Source organism: Diadema antillarum, unplaced genomic scaffold (genome assembly GCF_040938485.1).
Source record: "Diadema antillarum isolate AM-2024a unplaced genomic scaffold, OU_Dant_1.0 seq00001774_RagTag, whole genome shotgun sequence".
NCBI lineage: Eukaryota > Metazoa > Echinodermata > Echinoidea > Diadematoida > Diadematidae > Diadema > Diadema antillarum.
The window spans coordinates 156,063-174,343 of NW_027272455.1; the positions used below are offsets into that span (position 1 = coordinate 156,063).

Below are 18,281 nucleotides of genomic sequence, written 5' to 3' on the forward strand. Positions count from 1 at the left end.
TTCGCTCTAGCTTCTGGTTGCACAAAATGCGCAAAATGTGCAAAATGCGCAAAATGCGCAAAAATTTCAACACCCTGAAATTTTCCACTATTACAGTACCAGTTTATACTTTCCTTTACATGTTCTATATAATTTCATTTTTCCACTTTTTTTTTTCAAACAAGAATTGGACAGTAAAGGTAAATTTGTGCTTTCATATAATACGTGCTAAATCAATTCAACATGAAAATAATTTGGGATGATTTGTTTAAAAAAACCCAATAATTTCTGTTTTTCTTATTCCTTGCCCAGAAAGCACATACCAACAAACGAATACCACAGAATTTCCTCTGATACATTACATGATGTAATCTTCCAAGGCCACAAGCAGTATCTGTTTGCTTTTAACAGTGGAACCAAAATAGCTGCTTCTTCCTAAAAGACAGACTAAGCCTAAAAGCATCCTCAGACTATTCCTCTATCTCAAGCTTGCAGCATGAATTCACATCAATAGTCTGCTGAAACTTAATGACTGGCTATTGGTCATTGCAATACATTGCTGTACCTTGACCTACAATTTGCATAGTTTACACGTCAAATGACCAATTGAAATATTAAATAAAAGAACTCGGGATACAAACAAATCTGAATTCATAATTCCCAAACTTATGCATCAGTGGCATTACATAGTTCAAGGAATGGACATTTTACTTCCTTGGATTACATTGCATCAAAACTGAGATCACTTGATGCGTAGTCAAATGAGCTACAAGCAGAGTATCATTCACTTCAATGGTGAGTTACGCCTAAGGTGCTACTTAAAACATAGTCTTCAAATGGAGCGCTCTTTAGTGTCAAAATTGTAATCAAGGGAGCAATCACTAAACAACCTGTTATCTTATTATGCTATCATAGCACAGAATTACTAAAATCAGCTGAAACAGGCATTAACACCAACTGTGGACTTTGATTTGCTGCCTAGTGCTCTGTCACTCGCATTGCACTCCCCACACATTGGAGAAAGTGTTCCTTTTGTGCAGACTGCTTTATATTTCCACTGCAGCGCAAAATCCATTCTGGCACACGGACAGCAAACTGCAAATCCAGACACAGCAGATGAAACACGCCCTGTAAGTGTCTTGGAAGGCATATCCTAAGGCAGCTCGTATTAGGGCGCCTCCAACCATGGAATGAATAATGGTGCAAGCAATACCACTCTGCTCACATTGCTACTACATATTTCAGGATGAGCGGGGCGTATCCGTCAGTGAAAAATGGGCCCTGCCCGGGCAGTTGCTAAGTTTTCGCAAGACAGAAACGTGGTGGGGGGAAAAGATGGATGGGCGTGGCAGCATCAACTGTTCTTGAAGGCCTTCAGAGCCCTCTGCTGGTAGCTCTCCAGGTCTGACATCTCCAGCAGGGCCTTGTGGACCATGGTGATGAAGATCCTGGACCAGACCTGGGCCAGCCGCACCATCTTCCTGTCCGCCTCGATGGCGTCCGTGGTCAGCTGCTGAACGTAGCTGCTGACCATGTCTGTCTTGGACAATCTCTCCTGTCATATCAAGCAAAAATATCACTAGAATGACACCTCAATGTAATTTTTGCCACTGACCCTGTTTTGTTAAATTGGTTTGATTGTGCTGTCATTAAGCCAAAACACAATTCATGTATGCCTGCAGAACTGCCTATTACTCCACACTTTTGATCTAAAAATACTCCAAAGCAACTCATCATGGCATCAGTCAGGAATTGTCTCTTAGTAAACCCTTTAGAGGTATTGCAAGCAAGATCCAAATGGAGGAAATCTTGAGCCCTTCTGAGAACTATGTTTTGGCTTTAAAAGTAAGTTTTCTGTTTATAGCACATTTAGAGCATATCTCCATTGAAAATTAAACATGCAATGGTATTTTGCAGAAACAGCAACAATAATAACCCCCAAAATGCATCATCTGTTCTCTGCTTTTGCTCATTATCCCCTCATTGTCCAGCTGTGATCCTTCATCTAGACATCTTTCTCTAATACAATGTAGGTGCAGTGCACCCAGTCTTGTTCTGAAGCTTGCAAAATGGCAGCCAGCAAGGCGTGGAGCTGGAGCACAGCGGGCATGCAAACAAAATGTGCAATCACTGACCTGAAACAACAACTTCAAAGCATTTTCAGTTCAACCTACTAAACTGAAATCAATTCTAGTGCTGCTTTTGTATGACAACGATGTGTTTGCGTGTCACATCTTTCTTTGTTGATTTTTTTTCCCAATATCACAATGGAGCATGCTCTCCTGACTCTGTGCATTCTATCTGCGCTACTCAAAACTTACAGTCAGTGATCATGGTTTACAGGCAATTTCACGACTGCTATCTGCTAAAGGGCACCAGCAGCAAGGAATACTGCCATTAAATGCAAAGAGCGAAACACAATAATGAAATGATGCAGATACACAAAGTGCCTGATATTAGCACGTCTATGGACAGCAATGTTGCAGTTACTCAATGCAAGAAATTGAAAAAAAAGAAAGAAAAAAAAAACACGAAGCAAAAGTTCTTTACCTATTTTGTTACATTTTAGTTGTTCTTCTCAGTTCCCTATGGTTTCACAGGTTTTTTTTGTTAATGTCGGACACTGAACTTTTATGACAGGTTTTTATGGCTTCAAGACTCTAATTCCCTTCCATAATGATCACATGATATTATAAAAGTAACCTATTAGTGTAATGGTAGGAACCTTTGTACATACAAAAAAAAAAGTTGTTGTTACAATGGAACTCATTTCCCACTTTTGACCTCACCCAATTATCGACAGACTTGATTCATAATCTTCCAGATGGGACATATCAAATGTAGAGAATGACTGAAGAAATACATGAATGGTTGAATGAGAAGATACATCAATAACAAGACAGCTTGAAGAACAGAAAGATAGTAAGAAAATAAGACAGATAGGTAAATAGATAAGTAAACATGAACACAACATATGAAAATAGATACATACATACACACACTGGGAGACTGAAGACTGGGTGATAGGATAGATTGATGGATAGATGGATGGACGGATAAATAAATAACATGAGCAAAAGCTGCAACATATTCATAGGTGACTATAAAAAATTGAAGGGATATATCGTAACTGACCAGCTAAGAACAAGTGACTATAATAGATTAAAGGGATATATCCGCAACTGACCTGCTGTAGAATACTGAGACTCTCCTCTGGAAGGTAGACTAGGCCAGCCTTCCCAGCATTCTCGGCTGTCGTGGGTTGGTCCGACGCCAGCTGCCGCTTGGCCTTCAGCTCTGCCTCCATCAGTGGCTGGGAGACGCGTCGCCGGGTGTCGCCCAGCAGCATTTGGAGATGGGAGTTGGAGAGTTCTTCGGCTGTTAGCTTGGACAGTGTGCCAAAGTACTTCTCAGCCCTCAGCTGGTCAGTTGGGAGTACCTTTTTTTGGTTGGGGATGGGAGTGGAATAATTCCAAAATGTTATCGAAGATCTCATTTGAACCATTTATACTCTTATGACTCACACTATAAGCTCAATTTCAGGAAAATTGAATGTGTTATGTAACACAATGATGAAATTTGATTTGAACAATGAAAAATTAATATCTAAGTGATGTGAATACACTTTTATTCTAGTCTTGGCTATTGTGAGGAGAAAATATTTAAGTAATTCAATTTGTTCTCTAATTTCCATTTTTGAAATTTTGGTTTTCTAGTTTAATTGTTGATTTGTTTATTCAAATGTACCCTGATCTTTGGAGCCTTTATAAAAATGAAATAAAATGTCCCCTGTATGAAGCTCTCTTTCCAGAGGAGCTTAACATGGGGGCTTCAGCTGCCAAAAAAGTTCAGAAAATTAATTAAACTGTAACATTCAAATCTGTAAATCGATATATGCTACTCTCAACAGACTCACTGGCTGTCCATTAATCTTCTTTACAGTGAGATGCGCCAATCGGTAGAGAAGGTAATGCTTCCAGAGGACGTAGCTGGTGATGGGGTTGCCCTCGGCTGATACAGTCAGGCTCTCAAGTCGCCGCAGGGAGGCAAGGGCATTCAGCTGGACCAGGTTGGTAATATTGCAGTCGCCCAGGTTGATATTCTGCAGAAACCATCAAAAAAGGATAGAGAAAAGATAAGTGCTACACAAACCTCACATGCCCAACTGCAAGGGCAACAATGCTTACTGTTGGGTAAATGCAACAGCAAGGCAATTATTGTGTATTGCTTTTCTTATGAATGTTCTGATCACTTGCCCATTTGCCAATATGGGCATAATCAAAATTAATTTCTGATCAGACACCTTGAATAAACACAAACGTAATACCTAAGGAAAGAATAAGCAAAGAGTGCAGGAAACAACAACAAGGATATGAGAAGAGAATTAAATCAAAAAAAGTAAGAGTCCCTTTAGCACTTACAATATGTCTCCATAATATTGTATCATTCACTTGCAAATGTTTTGGAACAACACTGAAACAAAATAAAGAATTAAAGCACATTGTAATTTTACTTGGATTATGAACTGTACACTGACCCATTTGCACATCATCTCTATATAAAGGACACTTGAAATAAAAACACACACACACACACACACACTTTACCTATGAAGGAATGTTTCCAATATACAGAGCAATTCAAAAGAATTTAGATGGGACATATGAAGGGTGTACACCAACTGGTATATCTAATGTGATTTGTTATTGTACTTTTATTGTAAAAATGTCAATGGAAACAAAATGTCCATATTCCATCACAGTTTATACCAGATGAATCTGAATTTTAATCTAAATCTGAAAATCCTTGCCCCTTGTATGACCATCATAGGGCCGTATCAATTTGATATCACAAAATGTTTGAATGGGCTTGTTGTCATTATATCAAACTAAAAGCTAATGTCTCGAACATAACAATAAATTCTACCAATACATTCATTTCGAATTTGATCTTTCATATCAAGTGAACATTTTGAATCCAAACGGACATTTGCAGCGAGATGCTAAATATCTACTTTCTGTAGATGTTCAGAGATACTACATTCAGAGATACAAAAAAAGAAAGAAAAAGAGACAGCGTCCTTACCGAAACATTCGGGAACCTGATGCGGATCTTGTGGAGGTGCCTGGCGATGAGATTAAAGTCGATGAAGTTGATGGCGATGGTGGTGATGGAGCCGGCCGCCTGGATGCCCCAGTTCTTATCCAGTGCCTCGAGGGACCCTGGCCCATACAGGTGGAGCGTATCCCCTTCCAGCTCGGCCAGGTGACAGACTTCGTCAGTGATGCTGGTGATGGGAAAGATGATAATATTTTGCATCATCTGTGCTGATCACATGACAATGGTTTGCTAGTCTTTAACCAGTCAACTCCTGGAGGAAAATTTTGCTGCAAAAAATGATTGTCTTGTTCTCATTAAACTGGCAACTCAGAATTCTACCGTGCATCTTGATTGGTAAAAGATGAGATGGAAGTGTTGAAATTCAATACATCCGTAGAGAAACAGAGCAGAACACTACAGCTTGCCAAATTGAGAGAAAAAGAGGAAGGACAAGTTCACTCAAATAAATGTGTGGATTGAATGAATGCAGTAATATCAGTAGAATACATTAGTGAAAGTTTGAGGAAAATTTGATGATCCATCTAAAAGTTATGAATTTTCAAAGTTTAAGTGCTGCTATTGCTGGATGAGAAGACTACAACAGTTTGTGATGTCACTGCAAGACAATGATATAAAGAAAATATAAAATAGAATTCATTCATTTTTATATTTCTAGCAAAATGAAAGAGCACTTGACTTGCCTCTTTCAGAAAGCAGCAGGAATAATAACCCTTAGCATGTGTCAGAGACAAGTCGAGGGAATGTGTACTTCTCATCTAAAAAAAAAAAAAAAAAAAATCAAATTTTGTGGAATTCTCTTTATATTTTCCTCATATCGTCAATACTCCAATCCTGTCACAAACTGTTGTAGTCTTCTCATCCAATGATGGCAGTAATGAAACTTTAAAAATTCATAGCTTTTGAATGGATTGTCTGATCTTCCTCAATTTTTGTATTTTCTGAGGGGTGCAGCCCTATAGAAAATAGTGCAATTTCTGTCACCGAGGAATGAATAATTTTACTAGAGGCTTGAAATAATACATGCTACATTTGTTTTACATCCTCAAACACATCTTTTGAAATAAAATTTCTAAACATTTTCGCTTACAATAAATATTCCTCTTGCTTTGTTGTTTGTTTGCATACTGTAAACGTCCATAATTTCATGTGATTAATTTTCCGCACTGAGCAGCTCAAAAACATATTCACAGGTTCTTGAAATCGGGCTGCAGGATTGTCAACCCATTCGCACTGGCCAAAAGATGCGCAAAATGCACAAAAATCAATGCACCACGAAATTTGTGCATTTACAGTACTGCAGCCGAGACAATCATGCAGTGTACCGCACAAAGTGGCTGTGATTACACACAACAGTCTATGAGGCTGATACAGATAACACTTTATATACTTTATATACTTTATATATGCTACAGATAGATATACCATGAATATGAAGTCATGGTTTGGCACATTTTTCTCAACCGGAATTTTGTCTTCAAGATAGCAATGCTATGTTTGGTCAAATCATGCTATGTAGCCCAGTCAGCATACAGGATTTCACTAATGAACAATATAACAAAAAAAAAGATATACATATATCCTTCTGCGTGATTAAAGGAAGCACTCACTTGGCCAAAAGATCTGGAGTTGGAGCTTTTCTGGTCCTGGAATCTGACCGGGTCGAAGGTCGTGATGAGTTCCTTTCATCCTCCAAGAGGTCAACAGAATGGACTCTCTCTGACCCTGTCTCACTTGACCTTTGGATTAAAAAAGGAAGAAAAAAAATGATCCATTATACATCAGGACCAAAACTCTTTCTGCATATTCCTTTTCACGGAATGATACTGTATCATTACCTATAAGTGAATTGATTGACTGCGGTGGTGTTTCTGACCAATATAAATGTCTACTAGAGACTACATGTTAATTTCAATACAATGAAGAATGTTTCAGGAAGTCTGTTTGTAAGCACATGAACAGAGTTAATGCCAAATTAATTAACTTGTAAATTTCATTCTAAAAAGCATCTTGAATTCTTATTTCAACCACATGTTGCCAGCAAACTTTGTATGACATCATTTGCACATAGTTAATAATATGAGATACGCTATAATCATGTGAATATCAAATAGGGGCGGATCCAGGAATTCCGTAAAGCAGGGGCACCTTTGCAAAATTAAAGGGGCACATGGCACCCTCCCCCCCCCCCTCCATTTTTTTCTTTTTTATTTCTTTTGTTTTAACAAAAATAAAGAGGGGGCGCCCGCCCGGTGCGCACCCCTCTGGATCCGCCACTGGTAATGTCAGTTTTTTTTGTATCGTCTGTCTTGTCTTTACGCCAACACCGGTGGTGGCCTCACCCGGGTCTGCTGTCAATGGGCGTGGTCGGATCACTCTCCCCACCCCTCTCTCCCCCACCATAAATGGGCCTTGGTTGAAGACGGGAAGTCTTGGCCATGGCTGTACTCTTCGAAGCCTCCCACTGCCTGGCTGCATTCTTGATGGCAAGTCTCCGCTTTTCCTGGACAATGTCAGAGAGACACAGGACATTTGCTATGGTCAGTTTACTGAAGGTGATTGATGCCAGGAACATTCTTGACAATTTGCTCTGTGGGTGTGCATTTTTGTTAGTTTGTTTTTGTCTAGATATGTAGAGTAGTTTACATTATACTCATCACCATGTTTGTCTGTTTTCTTTGTTTTTTTTATGTATGAGCTCTGTTTTCATTTCTGATACATTTCACGTTGTATTTTATCCACATGGACCTCTGTAAGAACAGTCCCTGGACTAAGTATGTGCCATGCTTAAATAAAGGAATGAAGTGAAATGAAATGTCACCTGAGTTTTGGCAGAAAACTTTGTTAACAAACATTTGTCTTTACACTTTGTACTTGAGACACACGACAACCCAAGTTCCATTATTGACATCACCATCCATTATCATGCTATTGAGTTATTTATTTTTGGAAAATTTATCCCGGAATATTTCTCTTACTTCTTCACAATGTGACTGACTGACAGCTTTTTTATTTTCTGCTTTTTGTTAGCTTTATGTATCATAATCAACAACAAATATGAGGACACCTATCTAGACCTAAAGATATCTTTGAGTTTGAGTTCATATTTGAGATTTATGACTGAAACAGGCAGTACATCCTCAGTGTGAAATATTGATGGGGAGACTTTTTAACACAAGCCATGAAGCCAAAGCACCAACTCACTCTGAGAACTGCAATCCTGTTGAGTTCCCGCTTCTTCTGCTCCTCCTTCTTTATCACTGCCATTGCTGCCTTCCTCTCCTCCTCCTGGGGTGCAAAAAGAAATCTTGTTGTTCACGGCTTAATTGCATCATGATACTCCATATTACAGCAGAGCCTGTGCTGGGCCATCATGCAGACACTTTTTTTTTTTAAATAATAGCCTGCATTAATGTTATTGTTATTGACAGATCATACGCGGTCATTACAGCTCACTCCACATTCACTTAAATCTGTCCACAAGAAATCAGTATCATTTCTAATTACTCTAAGGGCAAGTTTTTCCTCACGACCTCATTGTTTTTCATCTCTTACCCCCCCCCCCCCCTTTGTGAAAATACAGTCAACCTCGAGTAAGTCGACATAATCGGGACTGAGCAAAACACGTCGACTTACGCGAATGTCGACTTACGCGTAAGTCGACATTTTGTCGACTTATAAATGAAAATTAATTTCCCCTGTACATACATGTAGTAAGATTTGGATCACGATGCGGATCGGTACCCATATCTTTCCTTTTGCCGCCAAAACATGCCTACTGACATGAGCAACAATAATGTTTTAGTTCATGCATAAATCTTGCGCGGGTTAGTAACGACAACGCACAATTCCCAAATCTCTAGAGAGATTTTCAGAGACTAGAGAGCGGGATCGGAAACCTAGGCCCGTTTGTAGACACTTAACGTTTTAAACTTGATTTGAAATATCAAAGGCAAATCCCCCAAAATTGCATTAAACTTTGCGATTTAAATTCAAGTGCGTTGCTGGGAAGATATGCGTGTGATTTCGCATGATTCTGTCGAGATTATTTTTCAGTGCCGACCGAGTTGATATATGTGTGATTTTCCTTCCCTAAGTCGCCATATTTGTTCTGCTTAAATTTGTATTGCCATACTCTGAAAATGAATTGTTCTCGCGCTCCGATTCGCAACATAACCGCTCTATACGGCGCGGGCCCGTCTGAAATAAAAAGAAGAAGAAAAGTTTGTTCATCCGAAAACAACATCTTTCGGACTACTATAACCTTCGCAAAAACAAACCTCTTACCATTGTCGGACTAATTTAACTTTGGACTGAGATTTAAAACTTCGGCATAGCGAACTTTAACAATAATTCGTTGTCATTTTTTTCATTGACATTGTGAAGCAGCATGCGTTTCGGTAGTTTGAAACGTGTAAATGTTGCGATGTCTTTCCCCTGCAAGTGCAGACTAAGTTCCGTTACGAAATAGAAAAATAATGCGAGCCTTTTCAACAATAACGCACTTCCGTACATTTTTATGCGTTTAAATGCAGTTTCTAGTTTCGGACAAGAACCGCAAGTCTTTTCTGCAACGCTCTTGCGTTTTAAATACAGCGTTGCTTGTGATTTGACGGACTTGCATTTGATTTTAAGAGTTGCGTTTAAACGCGATTAAGTTTAAATTTCATATAATTTTCCAGTTTTGTGTGATTATCAAACGTAAGTCTTTTCAGCGTTCTGTGTGATTTGATGGACTTGTATTTGATTTTCAGAATTGCGTTTAATTTTTAATTTTGCTTACGATAAGTGTTTTAAACAATAACACACTTCCGTAGATGTTTAGAGATGCGTTTAAACGCAATTTCTTATAGTTTCGTACAAAAACCGCAAGTCTTCTCTGCAACGCTCATATACGTTTAAATACAGCGTTACGTGATTTGTTGGACTTGCATTTGATTTTTAGAGTTGCCTTTAAACGCAATTGAGTTAAAAAAAAAAAACGTTCCCTACAATTTTCTAGTATCGTATGATTATCAAACGCAAGTCTTTCAGCGTTCCGTGTGATACAATTTTCTAGTTTCGTGTGGTTATCAAACGCAAGTCTTTTCAGCGTTCCATGTGATTTGATGGACTTGCATTTGATTTTCAGAGTTGCGTTTAATTTCTAATTTTGCTTACGAAATGAAAAAAGTAATGCAAGTCTTTTCAACAATAACGCACTTCCGTAGATGTATAGAGATGTATTTAAATGCAGTTTCTAGTTTCGTATAAAAACCGCAAGTCTTCTCTGCAACGCTCTTGTGTTTAAATACATCGTTGCGTGTGATTTGATTGACTTGCATTTGATTGTTAGAATTGTGTTTAAACGCAATTGAGTTTCAGGTTCATTTTCTAGTTTCATATGATTATCAAACGCAAGTCTTTTCAGCAACGCACTTGCGTTTAAATGCAAAAGTTGCGTGTGATTTGATACACCTGCATTTGATTTTTTGAGTTGCATTATTAGTTGCATTGTAATAAATCTTTTTAGAAAGGGCCCTGGTTTTAATACCGCTTCGGAATAATCAACGTTAGAATATACAAATAATACAAAAACACCTATTTCATGTTCGGATAATGAATACCTACTGGGACATATACAGTGCAAGTGTACAAAATTTGTGCGTTTTGAGAAAAACGAGAGGGAGAAAAGGGGTAAAGTGAACTGTCTTGGGTACTACATGCAATGCTCCAGTGTAAATGAGTGTATGTCCTTTCTATATTCTGGCATACAAGACAATGGACGCATGGCGCGAACGCTACCGCGCCATACACTAGCGAATTACCGAGTAGAAACACAGCGAATCGGAGCGGGAAAACAATTCTTTTTCAGAAAATGGCGATAAGATTTTGAGCGAAAAATTATGTCGACTTAGACGAGGGAATTAACACGTATTTCAGCTCAGTTGGCACTGAAAAATCAGGTCGACTTACGCGAGTTGTCGACTTATAAATGTCGACTAAAACGAGGAAATTTTCAAGGAATAACAAAGGCAAAAATCGGGACTTTTTTATTGTGTCGACTTAAGCGAGTTGTCGACTTATGCGATGTCGACTTAGGCGAGGTCTACTGTATCTCTCATTCTTGGCATCAAACAATTTGTACTGACATTACCACCAGAAAATGTCTTGGTCAACCGATCAATCTCATTCTATGAAAGTTCAGCAGCATACATCACTTCTGCACGATACACATGAAAGCATAGAGAATTATACTCAAATTCATGTATACACCATATATTTACCAAGTCTAATTTTTCTCAAATGAGGACCTTTTGACAATATTGCGAGTAGTCAAATTTGCTTTGTTTAGTTCACGTCCTGTTTCCAAACTGGAAAAGTGGCTCTCTACATAAAACATCTTCACTCACTGTGATCTTCTTCATATCCAGCTGCTTGAGGTAGTTCATATTGCGTATCACAGTCGGTTTGTAAGACATGTCTTGGCAAAATGGATTGCCATCCAGTGAGACCTCCGTCAGGGATGTTGAGTCCGAAAGGCATGCCACATCATCAAAACTATACAAAAAACAAAAATGAATGAAAAAATGAATGAATGATCGAATGAATGAATGAATGAATGAATGAATGAAAAACAGCACACAGTAATGTACTAAGATTATAATAAAAATAATAATAACAATATTTGCAATCATACTGTGCCAAATCCATAGAATGAAATGCTGATGGAGTACTCAGAGATGAAAGGACAAAGATATTACAGAAACAGGAAAAATAAAAATAAAAATGAAGAAACAAGTAATTTTTCAACTCATTTTCAATGACACATTTCTTATGTAAGGTGGCGATGAATTCCACATCAATGGCCAAGCATGCACAAAGACACCCTCCTAAAAAATGTATTATACGTAGGGACCACATGTATACCAAAGTCTGCTGACCTAAGTGATCAATCAGGGTGGTATATTGTCCACTAATGATGCATTATATTGAGGGGCAAAACCTTGTACACAATCAAAAACAGAATGCAAGATTTTGAATTCAACGCCTCGTTCGATTGGTAACCAATGTAATGATTTAAACATAGGAGTATGTCCAGGGCCCCGTTTCATAAAAGGTGTTGGGATGTCAACTCTTGCTGGAATGGCAACTTCCAATAGCAACAGCCAATCAGGAAGCTGGATTCTTGTCGTTACCATGACAATTGCCATTCCAGCAAGAGTTGTTATCGTATCAACCTTTTATGAAATGGGGCCCTGAAGAATCACACCAAAACAAATTGTCTCTCTGAGCAGAACGGTCAAGAATGGAAGTACAGTATTGTATCATGATTGAGTTGTATTGTGATACAACATTTCAATCTTATTACTGCACATTTGAATTCAGGTTCTATGATTCAACCTCTTTGTGCTATTGTGTTACAAATGTGTACTACAGTGTACGTCTGAAGTCCACAAAATAACCCGTACCTTGTGATGAGGTTGAAGCTCAGAAAGAGTCTCTGCAGATTGGGTAATGTATCTACATCGGTCTGTTGAAATAAAGACATATTCAAGAACTTTCATCAAACGGGCATCAAAATAATTTTGAAGAGAAGTGCAAGTACACTGGGCTCTCCTACTAACATGAACATACTCCTCTAATGGAACATGAAATAAAACGACAAACCAATAAGAACAAAAAACAAAACAAAAACAAAGCAAAACAGCTGTCAAATCTTCCTCATTATTTTGTGGAATGTCACAAAAATAATCTAGGAAATGTACATTCCCTCATCTATAAACTCATGAAACCTTCTGCATAACTTTGGTAGGAAAGCAGCAAGAGGCCACACAGGCCCAGATTTTAGTTTCCTGGAACATTTCACACTTCAAACTGGCACAGGATGTACATCTTCCTGTAAAACCATAATTTAGGAATGTGAAAAAATATCTTCAGAGTGCCTTTAATAATCTGCATTTTCATCAACTTTACCCTGTGGTTATCTACTGAACTTTCAGCGACCACAAAAGAGAATTCTACTTATTATCAGTGATGGAATTCTCCACTTACCTGTCAGACAGATAACATGATGGTTCTCGCGCAATTGCCCCCTGGACAATTACCCCAGACCCTTCCCTGACCCTAACCAAGTCCTAATCCTGAACGTAATCCTAACTCTACCCAAACTCTAACCCTAAACCTAACCCTAACCCTTATCTTTACTCTAACCTTATCACTAACCAGTACTTAGCCGCGGGGTAATTGTCCTTGGGGTTTATTACCCTGATACGAACATGATGATAGCACGAAAAGTAAAAACCAATCTACCATTATTGGATTGCAGAGTGTGCATGTCATCCTAACAGCAAGAGTTATAGAGCAGCATTCACTTTAGTGCTGGGCTGCATGAATACATTCATTGGAATTTCTCAATCAGAGAACTTTTTAGACCAGAGTCACCACTGAACAATCGGTGTTAACTGAGCGGTGAGAAAGATACCTTGAGCTCAAGTTTTCATCAGTGTTTCAATGGGAATTATTCAAAGGGTGAATTCACACTGAAGAAATTCTCTGTATGCACCCAGGTGCACCTGCTGAAAAATTGTCTGAGCTAAAAGGGGTGTAAGACTCACCACAGACGAGATCTTATTCCGTCTGAGGTTGAGCTCTGTTAGGGAATCCATGCCACACAGGTTTTCCACAGTACAAATTTCATTGCCCGCCAGATTCAAGACCCGCAGCTCCTGCAGATGGTCCAGATTCTCCACCTTGGTGATGCGGTTGCCATGGAGATCCAGCACGTCCAGCTTGGATAGGTTCTGGAGATTCTCAATCTTTTGAATTCTGTGTCATGAAATATGAAGTAAACATAAAAAATGGCCCATCATAATCACACAAGTTAGCACCAAAAGAATGAAACATCACATCATGTGAAAAGTAATGTTTGATGCTGTTTTCCCCATGTAACTACGTGATGACTACACATGTGGGACCCTCAGCAAGGGAAATACACAGAAAGACCTTTTGCTTCTGAAAATGCTTCAAGCTGCATCTAACTGCACCCTCAATATACTGTGCTTACCACTTAGCACATCTACTGGTTTGCTTTCATAGCTGACAGGTTTACATGCTCTGAAAGTGCCTAAGAATATCACGGCAGTCTTCTTGTCACATGCATTAAAGACATGCATAAAAAGGAGTTAAGGGTCATGCTCTATGCTTCCATCATTCCTAGTCATATTGACCCCTGCCTACCTGTTCTTCCCCAACATGAGGACCCTCAGGGACCTCAGAGTCTCCAGGCCAGAGATGGCCTCGATGTGGTTGTCATAGAGATCTAGAAAGATGAGGCGTCGCAGCGTGGCCAGGCGCTCGATCCTGCGGATGCCGTTGTGCTGAAAGTTGAGCAGCCGGAGGTGGTCCTCACCCTCCAAGATGGGACACACTGTCAGCCTCCTCCTGCAAGGTGGTTCAGGGAAGGCATCAGAGACAGAGAGATACCAGTGTTAATATGCTGGCAGGGAGATGGGGTCCCTCACACACCCCTATGACACAAGTGTTACTTGATGATCCTGCACACCTGGAATGGTACATTACTATCACTTTCAATTTGTGGAGGTTGCCAGGGAAGGCATCACAACGATACCGGTGTGGATGCTGGTAGGGAGATGGGGCTCATGACACAAGTATTTTTTACTTGTCCTACCCATCTCGAATGATGCATACCATCAGTCTCTAACTACAGAGCTAGGAGAGGTATTAGGGAAGGGCTCATAATTAAAGAAAAAAAAGTTCTATCATGTCAGTACATACATATAAATGAGGTATAACAGGCTACAGCTATTTCCTATCCTTCTCGCTAGTCCATCCCCTTCCCTCCCCCCAGATTATCACACAGCAGCATAAAACACACCTGTTCTTCTGTGACAGATATAAACATTGCTGGGGAAATCTTCCCTGGTTAAACATCAGCAAGCATTTCATTGCAACGTGATAAAACATGCAAGGCAATAACTGTACCTGTCAAGATTGAGTCTGTCGGGGTTAAGACTCCTCTCCTCCGGTGTTCTGTAGACAACGGGCACTCCAGGCACTGATGGAGACTCGGTGAATAACACCCTGTCACCTACACACACAGATATCATGAAGGCAAGTGGACAAAAAGTTTACATTATAAAATATGAACAGTACCACAAGAAGAAGAGATTGATGAATGAATAGATACAGAGATGGGTCCATGAGAGTAAAAGTTGGAATTACAATGTGCCAGGTGAATTTTCATCCTTGCTATGGAAAAGGAAATGCATCATTGTGTGCATGCTCAACTTTATCATGCACTTAACGTTGAGATCAGTTTCAAGGACTTTGAAAAGGGTTCTCATCTCAAATCTAACAACAGCAAACTGAAGTAGGAGACATTTGTCTGGAAATATGATTCCTCTGCAAGCTCTCAGGGAATCATATGTGTATGTGCATGAGTAAGGAGATGCTTGTGGGGATGATATGAGAATGAGGGGCTAACTTTTAACGAGCATTGTAAAGTGAGTATAGCTAGAGGTGGCATGCATTCAAAAGATGTCGATGGAATTATCATGCACTAGGTTGAATAGGAAACTTGTTTTCATGCCCAGCTCTAACCCATCAACCTCTGGGGAAACTTAATTGCTACAGAAATAATTTTGCCATCAGTAAATCAGTATCTCTGACATTTATACGATGTATCTTTTTTTTGAGAGATGGAAGTTACACAATTTTGCCAATTCGAGAGAGAGAGAACTTTGATATTCTGAAATGTATTGTTAATTGAAGAATCAGTCATTTGAAAGAAACTTAGCGATTGAGAGGATTTTGAAAATTCTGCAATTGAACATTTGTTTACAAATGACAGAGGGTAAATATGAAAGGCAATATTTTACTCTGCCTCGTGAAATATGAATCATGAATATTAACAACTCTTAGACAGAGATACAGCACTGAGCTACAGAAAATAAGGTTTAGGAGTCTTGATGGGTTTCAAAGCATTAATCAATGTAAATCCACATGGTGTAGATAAAATATTTGCAATGGTCTCTAATATAAAGTAAATAAATGCATCCATATATAACAATATGGCAGCCATGCAGGACTCTACAGTACCGCATTCTTGTTGAAAATACAAGGACATAATATATAACAAGCACGAGTACACAAAACAAAGACACTGATTTAACGATACATTTCAATCCCGTTCGTAAAGTGATGATGTACGTACATTAGAACTGATAAACTTCTTGGTACAATGACTTTTCAGTGAGACACTCCCTTTGCCTTCAAGCCACAGCAAATCATGACATAACTGATCCCATCACCATGAAAAAAAAAATAATGATGAAAACAAAAAATCACACAAAAAGTGAAGGCACTACAGATAAGTGTGAAAACTTACCGCAAACTGGTTTGCACAAGATATGAATCACGTTTGCTGAGATTCCATAATTTTTGTTTTCAAATTGATTTACACTGCATCGATTCATTTTCGAATAAGATAACATGATATTCATATGCCACGTTACCATTGCTGTCATTGGTAAAGGACAATACCGTATCAAATTTCATACACAGAGAAAGCAAGACACACAGTTTCACAACAATAAACTACCCGGCACATGAAAATGAATATCAGCAGTGATAATTATTTACATTTTAAGCATCTTGCACTAAGAGTGCATCTCTCTGCTTAATGTGTAAGACATATTTATTTTGCAAATATCATATTTTCCCAAACTGGGGTTGATAACACAATTTATACACAAGTGGTGGAATTTACTATTTGAGAACCACACTGATTGAATGAGAAATATTGTCCCTTTTCAAGAAGAAATCCAAGCGATATCCTACCCTCGAGAATTCTGTTTATGCAAAGAAATTGTGTCATGGGAGGTGATATCTTTGTAAGTTAATTTTGCCAATACAGTTAGTATCAGTCAACTTACAAAATTTGTGGAAATAAAAGCACAACAAAATATACCACATGCATGGTATATGATTGATGCCAGAACTGGGTGATGACCTAGAATATATCTTTGTTTTCAAATACTTCAATGTTGCCAAGGTAACTTATGAGTAACAACCACTAATTATTCATCTATACAAAATTTTCACATTGGTTTCTTTCTCACAGTCATCACACAAATGACACATATACAGGGTCCTGGTGTATTATGAAGAAATTAGACAAACAAAAGTATCAAATAGCATGGCAACACACACAGAGCAATAACAATGCACTATAATCTCAGTTGAAAATTAAACATTAGTTGAAGAGTTCAACATTTACTGCAAGTGTTTATAATGGGTATCATTGAAGAGAAAAACCCTCCTACATGTGCAGTAAATACACTACAACATATACAAAATGTGCTTCAAACATGCTCACAATAGATGATCTCTAATTATAATAAAACAACAATAAAAAAATGTCATTCTAGTCAGACAGTCTAGATGCAAACTCTGCGCAAGAGAGACAGAGACAGAGAAAGGGACAGAAGATGGAAGGCACACAAAAAGTAGTCTAGATTCTCATCAGGGATTATCATGCTATGCCTCAACAGATGTACACTGTTACACATCACAACAGGTTCTTAATCTAGTGAACAGGGCTCTTTCCATCAAACTTAAAATGCATTGCGATGGCATTGTACATATGTGTTTAGAATAACAGCTAAAGCTAAACCTATCAAACCAGATGCAGTCACATGACCCGCTGTTGTAAAGCATCAGTGTATTTATACGCACATATAAAGACACGCCATGTTTTTGTATACTAGTAGTCCCCTACACTGGCATGTGTCCTCCTGTACAAGTTACAAATTGAAGATGGGGGTTAAAAACGTTGCTTCAACTCTTTGTACAATCAAGCCTATTCATCCCTTTGAATCCAGCTCCACTTTGAGGCGATAAAAACCTGTCATTACGTAGATCATGAATGAAGGCCTAGTACTGAAGACGGGTGCCATAACAAACACACAGCACATCATGCACGATTGTATCAACTCAATCAGCTAAATATTCATCATCATGCCACTTTTGTCTACAGTGTACATTCTTTGGCCTTGATGAGATGAAAATTACACGAAGCTAACTTCACTGTTCATCTAATTTGATAGAGTGCATTACCTTGTTTAAAGTATCCAAGGCATTCATATCATTTCTTTTTTTTCTTTTTTTTTGACACAATGCTG

The 18,281-nt window shown here is 38.6% G+C and overlaps 1 protein-coding gene across 1 annotated transcript in view; it reads right to left on the bottom strand.

Annotated features, from left to right (window-relative positions):
* Positions 1–1,333: 1,333 nt before the first annotated feature.
* The window catches only part of LOC139712231 (leucine-rich repeat-containing protein 49-like), a 51,641-nt gene continuing 34,693 nt past the window's right edge, over positions 1,334–18,281 (bottom strand). Inside the window, exons 7-18 of the mRNA XM_071624069.1 lie at positions 15,082–15,187; positions 14,317–14,520; positions 13,695–13,905; positions 12,549–12,610; positions 11,490–11,637; positions 8,302–8,385; positions 7,440–7,600; positions 6,708–6,836; positions 5,065–5,266; positions 3,896–4,081; positions 3,167–3,418; positions 1,334–1,534 (exon numbers count right to left, since the gene is read on the bottom strand). Of these exons, the coding sequence (XP_071480170.1) occupies positions 1,334–1,534; positions 3,167–3,418; positions 3,896–4,081; positions 5,065–5,266; positions 6,708–6,836; positions 7,440–7,600; positions 8,302–8,385; positions 11,490–11,637; positions 12,549–12,610; positions 13,695–13,905; positions 14,317–14,520; positions 15,082–15,187 (1,946 nt within the window). The remainder of the gene's footprint in view (positions 1,535–3,166; positions 3,419–3,895; positions 4,082–5,064; positions 5,267–6,707; positions 6,837–7,439; positions 7,601–8,301; positions 8,386–11,489; positions 11,638–12,548; positions 12,611–13,694; positions 13,906–14,316; positions 14,521–15,081; positions 15,188–18,281) is intronic.